Source organism: Ovis canadensis, chromosome 6 (assembly GCF_042477335.2).
Source record: "Ovis canadensis isolate MfBH-ARS-UI-01 breed Bighorn chromosome 6, ARS-UI_OviCan_v2, whole genome shotgun sequence".
In the NCBI taxonomy this organism is placed as follows: Eukaryota; Metazoa; Chordata; class Mammalia; order Artiodactyla; family Bovidae; genus Ovis; species Ovis canadensis.
The window spans coordinates 100,766,730-100,788,689 of NC_091250.1; the positions used below are offsets into that span (position 1 = coordinate 100,766,730).

Consider the following 21,960-nt stretch of genomic DNA (forward strand, 5'->3'; position numbering starts at 1 on the left):
ACCAATTGAAAAAGTATATAGCCCCCTTGCTAAAACTAGCAAGGAGGGTACTCTCCATCCCCCTTCTGATATCAATGTCAGAAGCTTTCTCTGTCCTTTTTCACTTTAATAAAACTCTGCTACACAAAAGCTCTTGAGTGACCAAGCTTGGGTCCCTGATCCCAAAGCTAAATCTTCTTCGGATATCATGAATTATACATCATTCACCATAAGGTATCATTGTGTTCCTTGTCCTAAGGGTGGGGAGTGCTGAAGCAATGAGGTCTGTGTGCTCACAGATGTCCTATATACAACCTGTGTAGTCATCTGTGGCTCTGCTCACATGCAACTTGAGTTCAATTCATGCCACTTCCTTTGTTGTGGTTGTCCCAGATGTAATGTAAGGCTATGGTATGAAGTGGATGGGGCCAGAGTCTTTGGTAGATGGACCATAGTATGCTGACAGTGGTGACTCTTGAAACACTGCCGAATAAGTGCCAGTATTGACATGACTTCCCACCTGGACCATACCCAAAGCCCCCAGATATCTATGTATAGTCAGTCTGGGTCTTTTCCCAGTTGATATGTGAAATGAACAGGCCTGGGATGTTTGTGCTGCTTGGATTCAGGAGCATGGTGAAGTGACAGCTGCTGGTGTGGAGCTTCTCCTTACTGTTTGTTAGTAAGCCAGCCACTTCTGCACTTTTTGAGAGCAGCTTCTAGTCATTTGCACCCTTGATGTTTGTTTCAGTAGTTTCCCAGCTACCATGTAGGACCCCAGGATGGGCTGTCTGATCAGTAGTTCTGCTTGCTAGCTCTCCAGGATGAGGGTCCACCTGTGAGGGAGTTCTCTTTTTGTTTTTTCTGATCTCTCTAAGGGGCTAGGGGCTCAGGTTCCAGTTCTATGCCTTTTTTTTCTGTCCTACTAGATTACAAGGCTTCGTGGGTAACTCAGCTGATAAAGACTCTGCCTGGAATGCAGGAGACCCCTGTTCGATTCCTGGGTCAAGAAGTTCCACTGGAGAAAGGATTGGCTACCCATTCCAGTATTTTGGGACTTCCCTGGTGACTGAGATGATAAAGAATCCACCTGCAGTGCAGGAGACCTGGATTTGATCCCTGGGTTGGGAACATCCCCTGGAGGAGGGGATGGCAACCCACTCCAGTATTGTTGCTTGGAGAATTTGCATGGACAGAGGAGCCTGGCGGGTCTACAGTCCATGGGGTCGCAAAGAGTAAGACGACCAAATGACTAAGCACTCGATCACAAGGAAATGTTTCCTGTAGCTATATATTCATAGGAGTTTTGCCAGTTTCCAGTTAGTTTTCTCTGTGAATTGTTACACATGAAGATGTATTTTTGATGTGTTTGCAGGGAGAAGGGGTTTGATATCCTCATACACCATCATCTTGTCAGATTTTAAACCATTATGTTTAATTCCTACATATTTCTCAGTAAATTATCATTCTGTTGTTGTTGTTGTTCAGTCACTAAGTCATGTCTGACTCTTTGCAACCTCATGGACTGCAGCACACCAGGTTTCCCTGTCCTTTACTATTTCCTGGAGTTTACTCAAATTCATGTCCACTAAGTTGGTGATGCTATCCAACCATCTCATCTTCTACCCCTCCCCCACCTTTTCCTTTTGCCTTCAGTCTTTCCCAGCATTAGGGTCTTTCCGATGAGTCAGCTCTTTGCATCAGGTGGCCAAAGTATTGAAGCTTCAGCTTAGTATCAAACTTTCCAATGAATATTCAAGGTTGATTTCCTTTAGGGTTGACTGATTTGATCTTCTTATTGTCATTTACACGTTACATTAAAATATATCAAGTCAATGTGAAGACTAAAGTCATTGTGGAAATTCTCTATGTATTTAAATGAGAATGTGCTTAATTGTTAGTCATGTCGGACTCTTTGCAACCCCATGGACTGTAGCCCACCAGGCTCCTCTGTCCATGGGGATTCTCCAGGCAAGAATACTGGAGTGGGTTGCCATGCCCTCCTCCAGGGGATGTTCCCAACCCAGGGATAGAATCCAGGTCTCCTGCATTGCAGGTGGATTCTTTACCATCTGAGCCACCAGGGAATAGTCAATGCAAATTACATTTTACTATATACAACAACTATTCAGTGCTTTACAATATTAATATATTTAGACTTTTAACAACCTATGAAATAGGAGATACTGTTACTTTATCTGCATTCCACTGATGAGGCAGCGGAGGCATAGGGAGGTTGAGCATCTGATCCAAACCCATGTAACTCTGTAGTTGTTTCATGGTGACTTATGGATATACTGTGTTCAAAATGCAGCCTTTTAAACAGTATGTTATGGTGGCTACACTTTCTGTGTTATAGTTATCTTCAAAATGAAATATTAAGTTTCCCATTAAGATATGTCATAATTGTAATATTATTATAGAAGTATAAATATTGTTCAGTTATATATTAGTGCACAAAAACTGCCCTTAAATGAAGGGACTTAGAACTCATATTTCTGGGTGTTGCTGGGATCAGCTAAATGGTTCTTATAGGAAGTTGCTCAGGTGGTTACTGTCTTGTGGTGGCTGGGGTTGTAATCATCTGAACATACCTGGTGATTGGTTTATGAAGACTCAAAGTGCTGGGGGGCTGGAACTAGGAGGAATTGTTCAGTTCAGTTCAGTTCAGTTACTCAGTCATGTACGACTCTTTGCGACCCCAGGAACCGCAGCATGCCAGGCCTCCCTGTCTATCAGCAACTACCAGAGTCCACCCAAACCCATGTCCATTGTGTCGGTGATGCCATCCAGCCATCTCATCCTCTGTTGTCCACCTCTCCTCCTGCCCTCAATCTTTCCCAGCCTCAGGGTCTTTCCAAATGAGTCAGCTCTCCGCATCAGGTGGCCAAAGTATTGGAGTTTCAGCTTCAACATCAGTCCCTCCAATGAACACCCAGGACTGATCTCCTTTAGGATGGACTGGTTGGATCTCCTTGCAGTCCAAGGGGCTCTCAAGACTCTTCTCCAACACCACAGTTCAAAAGGATCAATTCTTTGGCACTCAGCTTTCTTTATAATCCAACTCTCACATCCATATATGACTACTGGAAAAACTATAGCCTTGACTAGACGGACCTTTGTTGGCAAAGTAATGTTTCTGCTTTTCAATATGCTGTCTAGGTTGGTCATAACTTTCCTTCCAAGGAGCAAGCGTCTTTTAATTTCATGGCTGCAATCACCATCTGCAGTGATTTTGGAGCCCAGAAAAATAAAGTCAGCCACTGTTTCCTCATCTATTTGCTATGCAGTGATAGGACTGGATGCCATGATCTTAGTTTTCTGAATGTTGAGCTTTTATGCATGTCTATTTTGTTGTTTAGTCACTCAGTCATGTCTGACTCTTTGTGACCCCATGGACTTCAGCATGCCTGGACTCCCTATCCCTCACCATCTCCCAAAGTTTGCCCAAGTTCATGTCCATTGCATTGGTGATACCATCCAGCCATCTCATCCTCTGATGCTGTCTTCTCTTTCCACCCACCCTCAATCTTTCCTAGCATCAGGGACTTTTCCAATGAGTCACATCAGATGACCAAAATGCTGGAGCTTCAGCTTCAGCATCAGTCTTTCAAATGAGTATTCAGTGTTGATTTCCCTTAAGATCGACTGATTTGATCTCCTTGCTGTCCCAGGGGCTCTCAGAAGTCTTCTCCAGGACCACAATTGAAAGCCATCAACTCTTTGGTGCATTGGCTTCTTGATGGTCCAGCTCTCACAACCATATGTGACCACTGGGAAAACCATATCTATCTACAAATGGTCTTTAATCACAGGTATTTCCACACTATACTTCCAGAAAAATAGTCCTCCCATATAATTTGTTTTACAAATCATCTATAGGAAAGTAGTTTATTGACTTAATTTCCATTTCATAAAGAATCAGTGACCATTGATACCTTTTATATGTCACTGGCTAGTTAACTTCTGTGAAATTCCTGTTCATATACTTCATATATTCATATTCATATTGGGCTGGTTGGCTTTTCTTTGGAGATTTGTAGTAGTTCTCATTGTACAGTGGACTACCAGTCCTTTTTCTGTTACATGTGTTGCAGGATGGATTTGAGAAAAATTATTTAAACCTATATGTGTGATTGAACAATACTATCTACTAAGGCACCATATTAGTTCTGTTTTTCTTTAAAAATGTGTCAATTATTTAGGCAGCTTTCATGGAAAATTCAGTGGTAAATTTTTCTTATAATTCTCCAGGTGTCAATGCTTTATTTTATTTTTAAAATAAATTATGCCTCAGGTTGATAAATGTTTGCCATATGACATGGATAGTAATCCTCTTGACCAATAAGACAGGTATACTTTCCTCAGCTGGGCCACTTTGATTTTACACTGCTTTCCTGATGTTCAGTTTTCAGGAGTGTCTTAAGATTGCTTTCATTTGATTTATCAATTTCCATGAAATTTATGTAATTTTTGTATTCTGCTCATTGTTATTATGTCCTTCATAATATGCCTAGTTTTATATACATATATATTCATGTGCATTTTGAGAAAATGAAAATTCAGTAAGACCATTTATTATATTATCTTAATATACAGTTGAGACTTACATCCATTATTGAAGGCTGAATATCGAAGCAAAAGAGATAAGGTGATTATTTTTAAAGATGATGAGGAAAAAATAATTAGGTCAAAATATCAAAGATTTTCCCAAATATCTCAGTTTTTTTTTTATTTTTTTCAATAGGAACCAGGTAGCAGAATCTATGTTTCTAATTCCACAAGCATTCCACTGGAAAATGAGTTAAACTGGATGAAGGCAAATGTTACATCATGGCTTTAGGTAAGAAGTAATGGTGAGGCTGGATGCACAGTTAAAAAGCAAGAAGTGTTACTGGTCTCACAAATGAAACAAAAAGGTGAATCAACACAATTCTGATTATTGTACAGTTTCTGTAGCAAGATAAAACTATAAAATTCTGCATCAAAATGAAATTAAAATATTCTGGATATCTACAAAATAACATGGATACTACGCATAAACTTGTTGCTGTGCACAATATGTGAAACATTGTTATATTCAATAATTTTTTGTATAATCTTTGAATTAAAATCAAAATTAAGAAAATAAAACTATGAATTTCAATATATAGTCATAGAGTTTTATTTTTATTTAACTTCCTCTGGCATGTCAGATTTCTACTCTTAAGCACAGAAAATCCCTTAAAAACTAATTTTGATCTGAGGTGCTAAACTGAGACCAGCCATTTTGTCACAGGAGGATGGGAGCCTTAATTCCTTCCTGTTGGAATTAGCTAGAAGAGTTCCAGCTATGGGGCATATTTGCTTCAGGCCTCACATCCAGCTACTCCCTCTTCTTCTTTCCTGTTTTAAGAAACTTTCGGTAACAAAATAGATAACATTTTGTGAGGACAAATGCAGCAGTTGCCACACATGCTAGCAGGAACCCAATCACATCCAGAGAGTGGTACTGGTACCAGGTGAAGTCGTGGGCGGCTGGCCGCAGGTGCTTAGCTCCTTTGTGGCGCATGACAAACTCAATCCAGAAGACTGCTCTGTCAAGGGGCTTCATAGGCTGATCATGTTGAATGGTTGATAACCACATCACATTCTCTTTGTATCTGAAGAAAAATCAAATAGACATCAGTTTATAGAATGAACTAGAAAAGATAAGTATGTCACATTTTCTTACAGATGGTAAAATTGAATGCTTCATAGAGTGGAAGAAATACAGATTATTTCCCTCAGAGTTGATTAGAGACCTTAGCTTATGTAATACGATTTATAAAATACATAGGATTTCAATCTATGAAAAAAGAAAATTGAAAAGAGAAGTATTTGTAACTTAAGGAATGAATGATTTAAATCCCAAAGGCCAGAAAAGAGAAAGGAAATACATATTTTGAGTGTTCAAAGTTTGAACTATCCAGTAAGGAGTTGGTAATAGATTCGGTGGGTAGATTTTAAAATACTATGATAATCCAGAAATAGGAGACATATCCATGATGAGATTCAGGGACATGTCCAGGCAGTGCTGGTCAGGAGTTGATGTTGACATCATATTAGTGGAGTAATATTTAGAAGTGTGGAAGTGAAGTGCCTTGGTTTGAATCTTAACTCTGCCTGCTTTTTTCATTGTCAAATGGAATGTTAGGAATAGTATCTTTTCTGATTATCTGGAGGAATAATACATTGATTCTTAGGGGTATTCTTGGGCTTCCCTCATAGCTCAGTTGGTAAAGAGTCTGCCCTGGTTCGATTCCTGGGTCGGGAAGATCCTCTGGAGAAGGGATAGGCTACCCATTCCAGTATTTGACCCACTCCAGTATTCTTGGGCTTCCCATGTGGCTCAGCTGGTAAAGAATCTGCCTGCAAAGTGAGAGACCTGGGTTTGATCCCTGGGTTGGGAAGATCCCCTGGAGAGGGAAAGGCTACAGGGAGCCTGGAATGTGAAATCAGGTGGGCTTTAGGAAGCATTACTATGAATAAAGCTAGTGGAGATAATAGAATTTCAGCTGAACTATTTAAAATCCTAAAAGATGATGCTGTTAAAGTGCTGCACTCAATATGTCAATAGATTTGGGAAACTCAGCAGTGGCCACAGGACAGAAAAAGTCAGTTTTCATTCCAATTCCAAAGAAGGGAAATGCCAAAGAATGTTCAAACTACCATACAGCTGTGCTTGTTTCACATATTAGCAAGGTTATAACCAAAATCCAACTGAAGCTGGACTTCAGCAATGTGAACCAAGACTTCCAGATGTACAATCTGGGTTTAGAAAAGATAGAGGAACCAGAGATCAAATTGCCAACATTTGCTTTATCACGGAGAAAGCAAGTGAATTCCAGAAAAACATCTAGTTCTACTTAATTGACTACGCTAAAGGCTTTGACTGTGTGGATCACAACAAAATGCAAAATTCTTAAAGAGATGGGAGTACCAGACTACCTTACTATCTCCTAAGAAACCTGTATGCAGATCAGTAAGCAATAGTTAGAACCAGACATGGAAAAATGGACTACTTCAAAACTGGGAAAGGAGTATCTCAAGGCTCTATATTGTCACCCTGCTTTTTTAACTTCTATGCTGAGAATATCATGTAAACTGACAGACTAGATGAATTACAAGCTGGAATCAAGATTGTCAGGAGAAACATCAACAACTTCATATATGCAGATGAGGTTACCACTCTAAGGGCAGAAAGAGAAGAGGAAATAAGAGCCTCTTCATGAGGGTAAAAGAGGAGAGTGAAAAAGCTGATTTAAAACTCAACACTCAAGAAACTAAGATCATGGCACCAGGGCCCATCACTTCAAGGCAAATAGAAGGGGACAAAGTGAAAGCAGTGACTTAAAAAAGGCAGATTTTATTTTCTTGGGCTTCAAATTCACTGTGGATGGTGACTGCAACCACAAAATTAAAAGATGTTTGCTCCTTGGAAGAAAAGCTATGACAAACTTCGACAGCATTTTAAAAAGCGAAGACATCACTTTGCCAACAAAGGTCTGTGTAGTAAAAGCTATGTTTTTTCCATAGTCATGTACAAGTGTGAGAGTTGGACCATAAAGAAGACTGAAGGCCAAAAAATTTATGTTTTTGAATTATGGTGCTGGAGGAGACTCTTGAGAGTCCCTTGTACTGCAAGGAGATCAAGCCAGCCAATCTTAAAGGACATCAACCCTGAATATTCACTGGAAGGACTGATGCTGAAGCTTCAGCTTCAATACTTTGGCCACCTGATACGAAGGGCAGACTGATTAGAAAAGACCATGATGCTAGGAAAGATTGAAGGCCTGTTCTGTAAAAAACACAGTGGAAGCACTGTGTTTTTGAGAAGACGGCAGGGATTCAGAAATATTTTTGTAATACAATAGGGAAAGACTATAAAGAAGTGCAAAGTGCAAGTGTTAGTTGTTCAGTCGTCTGACTCTGTGCGACCCCACCAACTGTAACCCCCCAGGCTCCTCTGTCCATGGAATTCTCCAGGCAAGAATATTGGAGTGGGCTGCTATCCACTTCTTCAGGGGATCTTCCTGACCCAGGGATTGATTTATTAAAATTAAACCATCTTAGAAGAATTTAAAACATTTGTGGATTTTACATGCTGAAAGAAAGTATGCAGATGAGTTTTCATAGCATTCATGGTTCCCTACTTTAGCTTTGTTCTCAGTTCTTCCTCTTCATCCTTGTTACCTTTGAGGGATTCTTCACAATCTAGTAAGTTCCTTCAAAATTTATCCACCATCCTTGAGCCTTTGACAAACCTTTTCCCTACAACCATGTAAAAAACTTAAGGTGACACAGTAGGCTATTGTTGACTGTTTTCAAAACATTGAGCAAATCTTAATCCTCTGTTTTCATGTGGCAGCCCCTTGCTGCCTCTCATGTCTTCCCAAGAGAACTTCTCTAGAAATAGTATATAGTAATATATATATATATACACGTGTACATATACATATATATATACTCACGAAGGATTATTAATGACTTCGTTCAATGCATTAAGCAAATCTCTTGTTGACATTTTTTCAAAGTCCAAGCTGACAGCTGTTCCCTTGGCCTTCATATGAGCGATGTTATCAGGTTGATCAGCAAACAAAGGAATGCCCACCATAGGGATTCCATGGTAGATGGCCTCGTAAATGCCGTTGGTTCCACCATGAGTTATAAAGGCTTTGGTTTTTGGATGACCTAGGATTGAATGAATTTCAGTAAAATTATTAATTGAGTCTTAGAAATAAAATGAATACTAGAAGGCACTGAAAGAAACAGTGTATTTTAGATAACAGATGATTATACAAAGGAAAATTCATTTAAATTGCTATCAGAACTCTGAGCAAGAATCCACTAATTCTGCTGGAGAGGTTAAGTGAAGGCTTCCTAAAAAAAGAGCTTTGTCACTTGAACTTCATAAATTCAAGATTAGCAGGTAAACAAATTGAAAGAACATCTGGGTAAAAGAAACCGCCTGAACAACAATCACATCAAAAAAAACAAACAGGGAGGGCATGTCAGAAATATAGTTTATAAAGAAATCTTGAAGACATTTAGTTTGATAGGAAGGGTGTCAAGTCCAAAGGAAGAGTAATACTAGTGGTCCTGGAACCCAAGGATGGAAAATCTATATTTTATCATAAATGTGTAATTTTTCAAGAAAAATGTGATACAAATGAAGTTATTTTTTAACAGGAACAGACTCACAGACTTAGAGAATGAATTCATTCTTATCAGGGGGGAAGTGTGGGGTGGGGAGGGACAGATGGGGATTTGGATTGACAGGTACACAATGCTATATTTAAAATAGGTAACCAACAAGACACTGTTATAAAATAAGATTATATATATATATTTCCCAGTTCCTCTTTTTATTTCTTTTTTAAAAATTTATTTATTTTAATTGGAGTTAATTATTTTACAATATTGTATTGGTTTTGCCATACATCAACATGAATCTGCCACAGGTATACACGTGTTCCCTATCCTGAACCCCCCTCCCTCCTCCCTCCCCGTACCATCCCTCTGGGTCAACTCAGTGCACCAGCCCTAACCATCCAGTATCATGCATCGAACCTGGACCAGTGATTCATTTCATATATGATATTATACATTTATTATAGAAAATAGAAAACTACTGGTAATAAAAGATGAGCTCTTATGTTTTAGTAGCATTTAAAATATCCCTATAGATTCCTTTGTTGTGCAGAAGCTTTTAATTTTAATTAGATCCCATTTGTTTATTTTTGCTTTTATTTCCAGTATTCTGTGAGGTGGGTCATAGAGGATCCTGCTGTGATTTATGTCGGAGAGTGTTTTGCAAGTGGTTGACCAGTTTTCCCAGTACCACTTTTTAAAGAGATTATCTTTACTCCATTGTATATTCTTGCCTCCTTTGTTGAAGATAAGGTGTCCATAGGTGTGTGGATTTATCTCTGGGCTTTCTATTTTGTTCCATTGATCTATATTTCTGTCTTTGTCCCAGTACTATACTGTCTTGATGACTGTGGCTTTGTAGTAGAGTCTGAAGTCAGGCATGTTGATTCCTCCAGTTCCATTCTTCTTTCTCAAGATTGCTTTGGCTATTTGAGGCTTTTTGTATTTCCATACAAATTGTGAAATTATTTGTTCTAGCTCTGTGAAAAATATGGCTGGTAGCTTGATAGGGATTGCATTGAATCTGTAGATTGCTTTGGGTAGTATGCTCATTTTTACTATATTGATTCTTCCAATCCATGAACATGGTATATTTCTCCATCTATTAGTGTCCTCTTTGATTTCTTTCACCAGTGTTTTATAGTTTTCTATATATAGGTCTTTAGTTTCTTTAGGTAGATATACTCCTAAGTATTTTATTCTTTTCATTGCAATGGTGAATGGAATTGTTTCCTTAATTTCTTTTTCTACTTTCTCATTATTAGTGTATAGAAATGAAAGGGATTTCTGTGTGTTGAAGCAAGGTGAAAAGACAGCCTTTGGAATGGGAGAAAATAATGGCAAATGAAGCAACTGACAAACAACTAATCTCAAAAATATACAAGCAACTCCTGCAGCTCAATTCCAGAAAAATAAATGACCCAATCAAAAAATGGGCCAAAGAACTAAATAGACATTTCTCCAAAGAAGACATACAGATGGCTAACAAACACATGAAAAAATGCTCAATATCACTCATTATCAGAGAAATGCAAATCAAAACCACAATGAGGTGCCATTTCACCCCAGTCAGAATGGCTGCAATCCAAAATTCTACAAGCAATAAATGCTGGAGAGGGTGTGGAGAAAAGAGAACCCTCTTACACTGTTGGTGGGAATGCAAACTAGTACAACCACTGTGGAGAACAGTGTGGAGATTCCTTAAAAAACTGGAAATAGAACTGCCTTATGACCCAGCAATCCCACTGCTGGGCATACACACCAAGGAAACCAGAATTGAAAGAGACACATGTACCCCAATGTTCATCGCAGCACTGTTTATAATAGCCAGGACATGGAAGCAACCTAGATGTCCATCAGCAGATGAATGGATAAGAAAGCTGTGGTACATATACACAATGGAGTGTTACTCAGCCATTAAAAAGAATACATTTGAATCAGTTCGAATGAGATGGATGAAACTGGAGATGATTATACAGAGTGAAGTAAGAAAGAAAGAAAAACACCAATACAACATACTAACACATATATATGGAATTTAGAAAGATGGTAATGATAACCCTGTATGTGAGACAGCAGAAGAGACACAGATGTATGGAATAGTCTCTTGGACTCTGTGGGAGAGGGAGAGGGTGGGATGATTTGGAAGAATATTATTGAAACATGTATAGTATCATATAAGAAATGAATTGCCAGTCTAGGTTTGATGCAGGATACAGGATACTTGGCACTGGTGCACTGGGATGGCCCAGAGAGATAGTACTGGGAGGGAGGTGGGAGGGGGGTTCAGGATTGGGAACACATATACACCCATGGTGCATTCATGTTGATGTATGGCAAAACGAATACAGTATTGTAAAGTAAAATAAAGTAAAATAAAAGAATAAAAAATAAAATAAAATATCCCTATAGAGCAGACAAGTGTAAAGAGAGTGTTCAGAGACAGAACAACAATCCACAAAGTTATTTAAAATTTCACTGTGAAAAGTAATTACAGTTAAAATAAAGATATTTGATTTGGGCCATAAGAAATTAATTGTGTGTAATGAAATGAGAATTTTTATATTTTCTTTTTTTTTTTTTTCTCCTAAGGCTGGAAATAACAATGAGGAAGTAACTTTTTCTTTTTGAGTTTTTCAATAGTAAATACTCAATAAGTTTGTTTCATGTTGAAGCACTATCAGTCTGCTCAGCTGTTATTCTTGTTTTCAATATTTGTTCTACCAAGTCTCACCAAGAAGGTCATTCTGGGGGATCCAGTCATACAGCCGAGTATTAGGTCCTAAGGTGTCCGGTTTTTTGCCACTGTATCTCCATAACACCTGTTAGAGTAAAGGAAATACCTTATTCCATAACTTAAATTTCACAGTTCTAGCATTAGAATTTTGTAGAGGTTTAAAGGCATCTAGATAAATGTCTTGTGTATGACAGATAAGGAAATAAGGATCAGAGATTTTAAGTAAAAACTACTAATGCATTGGCCTGAACAGGTATGCACACATTTTACATACTTAATTGTTATGTTAAATCAAGTATGGCTGGCGATCAGATTTCACACATGATGCCATAGACAAATGAGATTTTCCTTGACAAATATAACTATTTAAAAATTGTTAGATGGTCTTGATTCTATTGTCAAAATATTAGTGGCAAATTACTAATAATCTACACGTTTATTTTGAGATAAGTTGGAGCTATCATAATAGTTTATTTTTCTTGTAGGATATATTTGTAATCAGATCTTTTAATTATTTAAGAGACCCATTAAATAGTTGACACTTTAAAATTACTATATGTACCTTCTGTGGAATCTGGGCAAGGGCTGATGCAATTGTATTGGCTCTTTCTTCTGTCATGTTAGTGATCATCGACCCCAAAGTAAACACCACAATACCATTTTCTCCCGAGCTCTGGACAAACTCTTCCATTTCCTATAAAAAAGAATTTGCTCCATCACAAAAGAGCAACAACATAGCACACATTACTTAAAGGGTCCCTGCTGCTGCTGCTGCTAAGTCGCTTCAGTCGTGTCCGACTCTGTGCGACCCCATAGACAGCCACCCACCAGGCTCCCCCGTCCCTGGGATTCTCCAGGTAAGAACACTGAAGTGGGTTGCCATGTCCTTCTCCAATGCATGAAAGTGAAAAGTGAAAGGAAGTCGCTCAGTCGTGTCCGACTCTTCGCGACCCAAAGGACTGCAGCCTACCAGGCTCCTCCATCCATGGGATTTTCCAGGGAGAGAAAATCTAATCTTTTGAAGAATTATTAGAGTAGTGGCTTTTAAAAAAGTGTAGTAAAATACACATAAGATAAATTTGCCATCTTAATCACTCCTAAACGATTCAGTCAAGTCAAGTCAAGTGTTAGTCAAGTGTTAGTCACTCAGTCATGTCTGACTGTGACCCCATGGACTGTATCCTGCCAGGTTCCTCTGTCCATGGAATTCTCCAGGCAAGAATACTGAAGTGGGTTGCCATTCCATTCTCCAGGGGGATCTTCCTGATCCAGGGATTGAACCCTGGATTGTCTCCTGCATTGCAGGCAGATTCTTTATCAGATGAGCTACCAGGGAATCCCGTATGATTCAGTAGTGTTAAGTATATTCATGTTGTGCAACCCGTCTCCAGAAGTCTTCATCTTGAAAGACTGAAAGTCTGATCCCACTAAGAAACTCCATTTTCCTCCTTTTCCAGCCTCTGGCAAACTTCAGTGCTCTCTATGTTTCTACAAATTTGATTAGTCTAGATACCTTGTATAAGTTGAATTATTTGGTATTTGACTTTTTGGACTGTCTTATTTCATTTAAAGTTCACCCATGGTGTGCCATGTGTCATATTTACTTTTAATGGCTGAATAATGTTTTATTGTTTCTAAATACCACATTTTGTTTATGGATTTATCTGTTGACGGACACTTGAGTTGCTTCACTCCTTTGGCTCTAGTGGATAGTGCTCATGCTCATGGTGTGCAAATAACTCATTGAGATCCTCATTTCAATTCTTTTTGGATATATGCCCAGAAGAGGAATTGCTGGATCATATGGACATTTATTTTTTAAGGAAACTCCGTAATGTTTTAAGTAATGGTGTTTTTTTTTTTTTTTTAAATTTTTTCTACCAGACCTAATTTCCGAGGTCCTTTGGAAGGAGATGTGTCATATGAGGTCAATTTTTTCTATTGTGTTTATTTGTGCACTTGTGTGTATGTACAAGCAAGAAGTGAGATAGAGCCAGTACACAGTAGTGATGAGACTCTTTGCAATCCTAAGGACTGTAGCCCATCAGGCTTCTCTGTCCATGGGAATTCTCCAGGCCAGAATACTGGAGTGGTCTGCCATGCCCTCCTCAAAGGGGTCTTCCCAACCCAGGGACTGAACCCAGGTCTCCAGCATTGCAGGTGGATTCTTTACCATCTTAGCCAACAGTGATGAGGAGATGCTTTTAAACAATTGCTGTTTAGACTAAGACTACTCTTAGACTCAGACTCTTCATTTACAATATTATTAATTACTAACATAGATTCTTGGAAAAAAGCTATACTCCAGGATTTATCTCACCCTTATTTTTTATTATAGTTACACTAAATTGTTTTTTTCCATGCAGAATTATTTTAGCATATTCATTCACATTTCATTTCCATGGCTATTAGCACTGAAAAAATATTATGATTAGAATCATGTCTGTCATTCTGTAGCTCTATAATCCTTATTTTAAACTTTGTCACAGTTTTCCTAACTCTCTATATACTACTTATCAGTGACAGTGAGGAGTCTGGCATTGTAGTTTGAAGTTTCTGTGAAACAGTCTGATGAGGACTATTTATAATCCAACAGTGTCATACTATGAGATCTTTTATAACCCAGATGTGTACTTGTGTACTCACATATTTGAATAACCCTATCGCTGGTTTTGTTTACATATGACATCCTTTGCCATAAACTCATTTTGTGTAATTGATGTCACAGTAGGATGTGCTATGTGAAATGGCTTTGAGGGACCATCATCATCATTACCTCACTGAGTTTCCCAGGGAGCCAGTTTCCCTTTTCCACAGTGCGAGAAGCACCTCAGGGCTTTCTGCAGCAGAGATCTGGTCACTTTTTGAGTAGTCACCATCAAACTAAACACAGTTCCTGGAGAAGCTGTATTCACTTGGAATTGTTTCCTAATTATTTTGTCACTTTAAATAAATTTGAAATAAAAAGATCATATATCATGGTAAAGTGGGCTTTATAAAAAAATTACAGAAAATTTCTGAGATTCTAATAATGAATGGAAAAGTTAGGAGTTTGATGGAACAGTTTCTTTATATAATGAAATCTTCACAATCATTGACTTGGATTTAAATCTTGTTTTCAACTTAATAACAACAGCTACTATTAATTAGTTATCACTATCCTACTATTAATCTTTTCTTTTTTCTTATTCCTCTCCCCCTTCCCTCCCCTCCTACTAACACTATCATTGCTGCTGCTGCTGCTGCTGCTGCGTCGCTTCAGTTGTGTCCAACTCTGTGCGACCCCATAGACGGCAGCCCACCAGGCTCCGCCGTCCCTGGGTATACTCTATCACTATCTATATATTATGTATCTATGTATTATATATCACTATAAAACAGTATCACTACTACTACTATAACACTAACACTATTCCTGAAATTAGAATGGGAAAATCTTTTTTTTTTTTTTTAAATTTTACTTTACAATACTGTATTGGTTTTGCCATACACCAACATGAATCTGCCACGGGTGTAAAAATTAGGATTTTTTAGCACAGAACTTCACTAATCGCATCTCAGTCTTTGAATACTATGAAAGTTGCAAATGATTGGCAATTCACAGGGAGACTGAGCTTTATTTTTTAAAAAAATATCAATTTAATTTTTTCACCAGCAAGGGGAAGACAAAAGGAACTCTTAAGAGATCACAAAGTAGTTAGCTAAAGATTGTTTCTTCCTATTTACGTCTTGAAAGTGAAAGTGAAGTCGCTCAGTCGTGTCCAACTCTTTTGAACTGTAGCCTACCAGGCTCCTCCCTTCATGGGATTCTCCAGGCAAGAGTACTGGAGTGGGTTGCCATTTCCTTCTCCAGGGGATCTTCCCAACCCAGGGATCGAACCCTGGTCTCCTGCATTCCAGGCAGACACTCTAACCCCTGAGCCACCAGGGAAATCCATTTGTGTCTTAAGTCAATTTAAATGAGATCATATCAATTTAAGACAGATTAGATTCTTGCTTACCTTCATAAGGAATTCTTTGTAATTTTAAAGTATGGGAAGTTTTCAGATTCAAGAGATGCAAATTATTTGCTCTTTAGGGTCTGTGCAGAATTTATGGTTCTTCTACATGCAGTTTATATTTTTCCTGTGCTCATTCTCTTAGCTATGATGTTGAAATGCACATTCCTAAAGGGAGCTTTACTGAGCTTTTCTTTAGCGTAGGTGTATACACAAAACAGTTGGCCTAATAAACGTAGTGATCTTTTTTAATCTGTAAATTGTAAAACCCTGGGACTGCAAATGAAGAATGGTTTAAATGTTGATATGATTTAAATGTTTAAATGTAGGAAGTGCTGAATTTGACTGTAAAAAACTGTTAAGTCATACGTTTATATTGTTGAAGAATGGTCTTTTTTAGCTAGAGCACTGGTGAAGAGCTGCAATCCTTTGAAAAGAATTTTAGCATTTCATCTTGGTTATCTGATAGCCAAATCTTAAAAATAATTTTAACATTAAAAACTTTTAAATTAAATGTTTTAAATTATATTTTAACTTAAATTTTATTAAATGTGGTGATGCTGATGGTGGTGAAGTCGCTCAGTCGTGTCCGACTCTTTGCGACCCTGTGGACTGTAACCTACTAGGCTTCTCCGTCCATGGGATTCTCCAGGCAAGAATACTGGAGTGGATTGCCATTTCCTTCTCCAGGGGATCTTCCCAACCCAGGGATCGGACCCGAGTCTCCTGCATTGCAGGCAGATGCTTTAACCCATTTAATTACTTGTATTTTTTAATTAAAAAACTTACTTTTAAACAACTCCTTGGGATATATACTTCCTAGGACTTTGCTAGATTATATTGATATAATCTTGATGCATTGGAAAACCAGTTTCCTTTAGTTTAGAAATTAGATCCAAGTGACTGGTACACATTGGGTTATTGACAGTATGGAATAGCAACAAAATGAAAATGATTACTGTAGTTAATATTTCTTTTGACTCACTGAATAAGTGCCAGAGGCGTTTGTTTCATACTAACAAATATTTTTCTCCACATCAATATGAAGTTGATTCTATTATAAGAATTAGTGTGGTCATATCTCTATGAATATCATAGTCTAGTTTTGCATCATTGTTGCCTGTAATTCACAACAAACTGCTAAATGGTGTCCCTTTACACTCTTGCCCCTTTACAAGGCAACCCAGTGACTAAATCCTGTGTGTGATTTTTTTGGTAATGTGATCATCTCTCTCCTTCTTTTTACCTGTTTAGTTTTCTTCCTAATGCTCCTACTAGATGCTTCAGTCAGTTCAGTTACTCAGTCCTGTCCGACTCTTTGTGACCCCACAGACTGTAGCATGCCAGGCCTCCCTGTCCATCACCAACTCCCAGAGTCCACCCAAACGGGTGTCTATTGAGTCGGTGATGTCATCCAACCATCTCATCCTCTGTCATCCGCTTCTCCTCCTGCCCTCAATCTTTTCCAGCATCAGGGTCTTTTCAAATGAGTCAGCTCTCCGCATCAGGTGGCCAAAGTATTGGAGTTTCAACTTCAACATCAGTCCTTCCAATGAACATTCAGGACTTATTTCCTTTAGGATGGACTGGTTGGATTTCCTTGCAGTCCAAGGGACTCTCAAGAATCTTCTCCAACACCACAGTTCAAAAGCATCAATTCTTCAGTGCTCAGCTTTCTTTATAGTTCGACTCTCATATCTATACATGACTACTGGAAAAACCTTGACTAGACGGAACTTTGTTAACAAAGTAATGTCTCTGCTTTTCAATATACTGTCTAGGCTGGTCATAACTTTTCTTCCAAGGAGTAAGCATCTTTTAATTTCATGGCTGCAGTCACCATCTGCAGTGATTTTGAAGCCCCCCCGTCCCTGCCCCAAATAAAGTCTGCCACTGTTTCCCCATCTATTTGCCATGATGTGATGGGACCAGATGCCATGATCTTAGTTTTCCGAATGTTGAGCTTTAAACCAACTTTTTACTCTCCTCTTTGACTCTCATCAAGAGGCTCTTTAGTTCTTCTTCCTTTCTTCCATAAGTGTGGTGTCAGCTGCATATCTGAGGTTATTGATATTTCTCCCAGCAATCTTGATTCCAGCATGTGCTTCATCCAGCCCAGCATTTTTCATGATGTACTCTGCACATAAGTTAAATAAGCAGGGTGACAATATACAGCCTTGATGTACTCCTTTTCCTATCTGGAACCAGTCGGTTGTTTCTTGGTTACTTGTCTCTAACTCACCTCTCTGTCATCATCATCTGTCTCTTTACTCAGTCTCTTCACATTTCAACTAATCTTGGACTTCTTTGGTACTGTCATTAAAATACTACCAGCTTTCCTTTTGAGTCTTCCTCCATACCTGCCCTATCCCTTCTACTTATTCCTGAACATCCTTCAGATCTCAATCTTAATATCAGTGCTTCAGATACTGCTTCAGACACTTTCTATAATTCATCTGGATGTTTCCTTATTATTGTGGTCTTCCCTTATTATAACAATTTTCACACAATTTTTTTTTTACTTATTGGTATTCAATGTTTCCAGTAGAGTGGCAGGTGGCAGAAGCTGTATCTATACCATTTCTCTGCATATTAGCACTTATTTCTAGAATATGCTAGTCATTTAAAAAATTATTCTTTTTATTTTATAATTCGTCTAAATATCATTCTTTATAATGTGCTGAATAATGAAGGTCATATTTTTACTGCCACATTCTCAAATTCTCCCACTGATCCCACTTTATTCTGTATTGATACTGAAATTTAGATACTTATGTTGCTATAGAAATAAATAAATGAGTTTCTAATTGGCAAGTCACAATATCTAGCATCCCACATCTCTCTCATTGTAACTGAGCATTCTAAATAAAGAATGTAGGATTATTAGTATCAAAAATGCAATGTAAAAAAAAGAAAATAAAAAGGAATAGGCAACCTTAGGCAGGGGTTTGGCAGGTTTGCAGTGAAGGCCTCCAACAAATTCAAAATTTGGTAGTAGTGGGTGAGGAAATTGAAAATCCCAGTAGGTTCGAATGAGCCACATTTCAGCTTTTCTCATTGTCTCTGATAATGTAGTCTGTCTTCCTACAATGAAAAGCAAACAAAACAAAACAAAACAAAACCAAGATTTAGATGAAATGATAATATTGTCATGTGAATACATTAGCTACTGTTTTGAAAAGAGCTTGGAATGATATAGTCAAAGATATTTGAAAGTGTCTGTAATCTGGTAAAGCAAATAAACATGTACGTGTATAGTACATGACTTCCCTGGTGGCTCAGTGGTAAAGCATCCACCTGACAATGCAGGAGTCATGGGTTCAACTTCTGAGTTGGGAAAATACCCTGGAGAACGAAATGGCAACCCAGTCAAGTATTCTTGCCTGGGGAGTCCCATGGATGGAGGAGCCTGGCATGCTGCAGTCCATGGGGTTGCAAACAGTTGGACCCAACTTAATGACTAAACAACAACAATGGCATATAATATCATATTGTATCATATCATATCATATCACACTATATAATACAACATAACATAATACAGAAGCTGAGGTACACAAAGAGAAAAATAAAATTCTAAATGCTACCTAGATACTTGTGCTACAGATATTTGTGTATTTCAATTTATCTGTCTTCTTTTATTGAGACATTTTATGAGGATTCTAGTGACTTTTTTTACATTAAAAAAGGAAGTTCAGTTATATGGATATATAACTGCTTGGAAAGTACCTAAGTGCTTCAAATTTGTGGTTTATGACTTCCTGGAGTGTCTCGACAAGTAATGGGCAACAGGGTTATACCTTATTCTATAATTTAATATTTTTATATATTTATTAGATAATTTTATATTTTCATTTTGTCATTGCACTTATGAGACAAAGTTTTGTGACTTTATACAAATTCATTTTCCAAGGTACTAGGAAAGTTAGGACTTCACACTAACAATTAAAAACATGACTTACCTAGTACTTCACTGTAAAATTGATTCCATTTCTTCTCATTAAATGTCTGGAACCAAAAGTCAAAATAAAGTACATATATCATATTTTTTACCCTCTCCATGAATGTCATTTGATCACTTAATTCTGACATAATAACAGGTACGTAGGACGGTGGGAGTGAAAGGCCCCCACTATACTTTTCAATTGAAAAACCAGGAGAGAAGCGGAGACTGTACACTAAAGGCACTTTAAGTATCTCAGCTAGCAGCTCACCACAGGGTCCAATGGCATCTGCAAGAAGGATGTCAAAGCTTGATTCCTGTAGTTTTGTTATAAGTTTCTTGTTTGAAACAGCTTCTTTACACATCTTCATGGTCACATCAGAATATTTCCAAAATAAACTTTGCAATGCTGGGAAATATGAAAAAAAAGAATCTTTTTCCATATATGTCCATTTATCAAGCAAATCCTTGAAGATATACTCAAAATCATCTTTAGTTAAAGAAACAGGGAAATTCTCAAATTTGATACCAAATTCTTTTCTGGTATTAATAAAAATGGAAGCTGAAGATGTCATAACAGTCACCTCATGACCCCTTGAGACTAGTTCATCAAGAATTGTCTTTATGTTTATCCAATGACTATATTCCACTGGCCACACCAGCACCTTTCCGCAATTTCCAGAGTTGAAGTAGCAAGTCAGCTGTAGCAGCAGCAGAAACGAGAGCCATTTCATAGTCATCATTTTCATATGCAGAACTTTTCAAAAATCACTATATCCTTTTGCCACCGTTCATGTTTATATCCAAGGAGAAATTGATCAGGATGTTAAATTATAACTCTTATACCTCTAGTAGTGACTTTGTATGAGCAGTCAGCAGTTGTGGAAAGCAAGTGAAATGGTAAAGTGTAGAATAGTTCATGTTTATACAATGTGTTTAATATTGTTTTCTCAATGCTGTCACACATCAAAAAAGCAAAGACCTTGCACATACAGATCAATTATATTGTGTAAGAGAGAAGACTAGTGTAAAAACAAAAGCAAATGAGAGTTTCTCCTATCTGCAGTCTCCTTGACATGGAATTAGAGATAAGGAGACAGCAACAAGATGGAAACTTAGGAATTTCTGACCCTTGTATACCTTACAAAAACAACAAAAACAAATAAATGAACACTTATAAACTAATGTAATTTACTTTGGGAAAGTTCTGGACTACAATGAAGAAGTTTCAGAAGCTCTGCAGATTGCAAAACCTGAGGATGACTGTGCAGAAAAGCTTGGAAAGATTTTACCTCCATTATCCTATCCTCTAGTTCAGAGGAACTTGGAACCAGCAGAGATTCCTTCAAAGGGATTTCATCCCATGGGGAAAAGGACAGCAAGAGAATCCTAGTAAGTCTCACCATCATAGACTTGTGCAGATTTTACCTGCTGAGGACTTCCACAGTCTTCACCAGCACTGATTCCATTTGACAGAGCTGCTCAGAGTCCTTGCTTTTGGATCTTTCCTGAGGCTGAAAATGTCACTATGGTGAGACCTGGCCTTGTGGCCCCATCACTCCTGTACTCTGCTTGCCATGGATGAGATGTCATAGTGCTTTGACCTCTACGAGATTGGAACTGTTGCTCTGTGCCTTGCCCCCTGGTACTAAGTCAGTGCTTTGTCTGGCCATAACTAGGGAAATGCTGCTATTTCTTTGGACCTAACACTGTATTCCTAGTTGTGGCTTTGAATGGCCATTACCTAGGTTGAGCTGCTGCTATTTTACACACTATTTCTGGGTCCAAAGTCAGAATGGTTTTAGCCTAGCATTGCTGGGGTAAAGTGCTGCTTAAAACTCAACATTAAAAAAACTAAGATCATGGCATCTGGTCCCATCATTTCATGGCAAATGGGGAAAAATAGAAACAGTGGCAGATATTTAATTTCTTGGGCTCAAAAATCACTGTGGATGGTGACTGCAGCCATGAAATTAAAAGACACTTGCTCCTTGGAAGAAAAGTAATGACAGACCTAGACAGCATATTCCAAAGCAGAGATATCACTTTGCTGACAAAGGTCTATATAGTCAAAGCTATGGTTTTTCCAGTTGTCATGTACAGATGTGAGAGTTGGACCATAAAGAAGGCTG

At 38.1% G+C, this 21,960-nt stretch overlaps 1 protein-coding gene and 1 non-coding gene across 3 annotated transcripts; both read right to left on the minus strand.

The window, feature by feature from the left end:
- Nucleotides 1-4,540: 4,540 nt before the first annotated feature.
- Nucleotides 4,541-20,979, minus strand: LOC138442587 (UDP-glucuronosyltransferase 2B4-like). Of its 2 annotated transcripts, none has more exons than XM_069594260.1 (6): nucleotides 19,848-20,979; nucleotides 18,821-18,969; nucleotides 12,450-12,581; nucleotides 11,885-11,972; nucleotides 8,472-8,691; nucleotides 4,541-5,621 (listed from the first exon to the last, which is right to left on the minus strand). In XM_069594260.1, the coding sequence occupies exons 1-6, from the start codon at nucleotides 20,575-20,577 to the stop codon at nucleotides 5,345-5,347; spliced, it is 1,596 nt and encodes a 531-aa protein (XP_069450361.1). In that variant the 5' UTR covers nucleotides 20,578-20,979; the 3' UTR covers nucleotides 4,541-5,344. The 2 variants fall into 2 exon arrangements, with proteins under 2 accessions (XP_069450361.1, XP_069450363.1); XM_069594262.1 differs by having other exon boundaries at nucleotides 20,100-20,772.
- Nucleotides 15,747-15,818, minus strand: TRNAS-GGA (transfer RNA serine (anticodon GGA)). Its single transcript has one exon. It is a non-coding gene; the product is annotated as a tRNA-Ser (tRNA).
- Nucleotides 20,980-21,960: the final 981 nt, after the last annotated feature.

Coding starts and splice junctions, on each gene's coding strand:
- LOC138442587 (XM_069594260.1), bottom strand. CDS start 20,577: ATGAAAATGATGACTATGAAATGGCTCTCGTTTCTGCTGCTGCTACAG. Junction 12,582..18,820: donor CTGCCAAACCCCTGCCTAAG/GTTGCCTATTCC, acceptor TCTTTTTTATAG/GAAATGGAAGAGTTTGTCCA. Junction 5,622..8,471: donor GAAGTCATTAATAATCCTTC/GTGAGTATATAT, acceptor ATTTTTCTTCAG/ATACAAAGAGAATGTGATGT.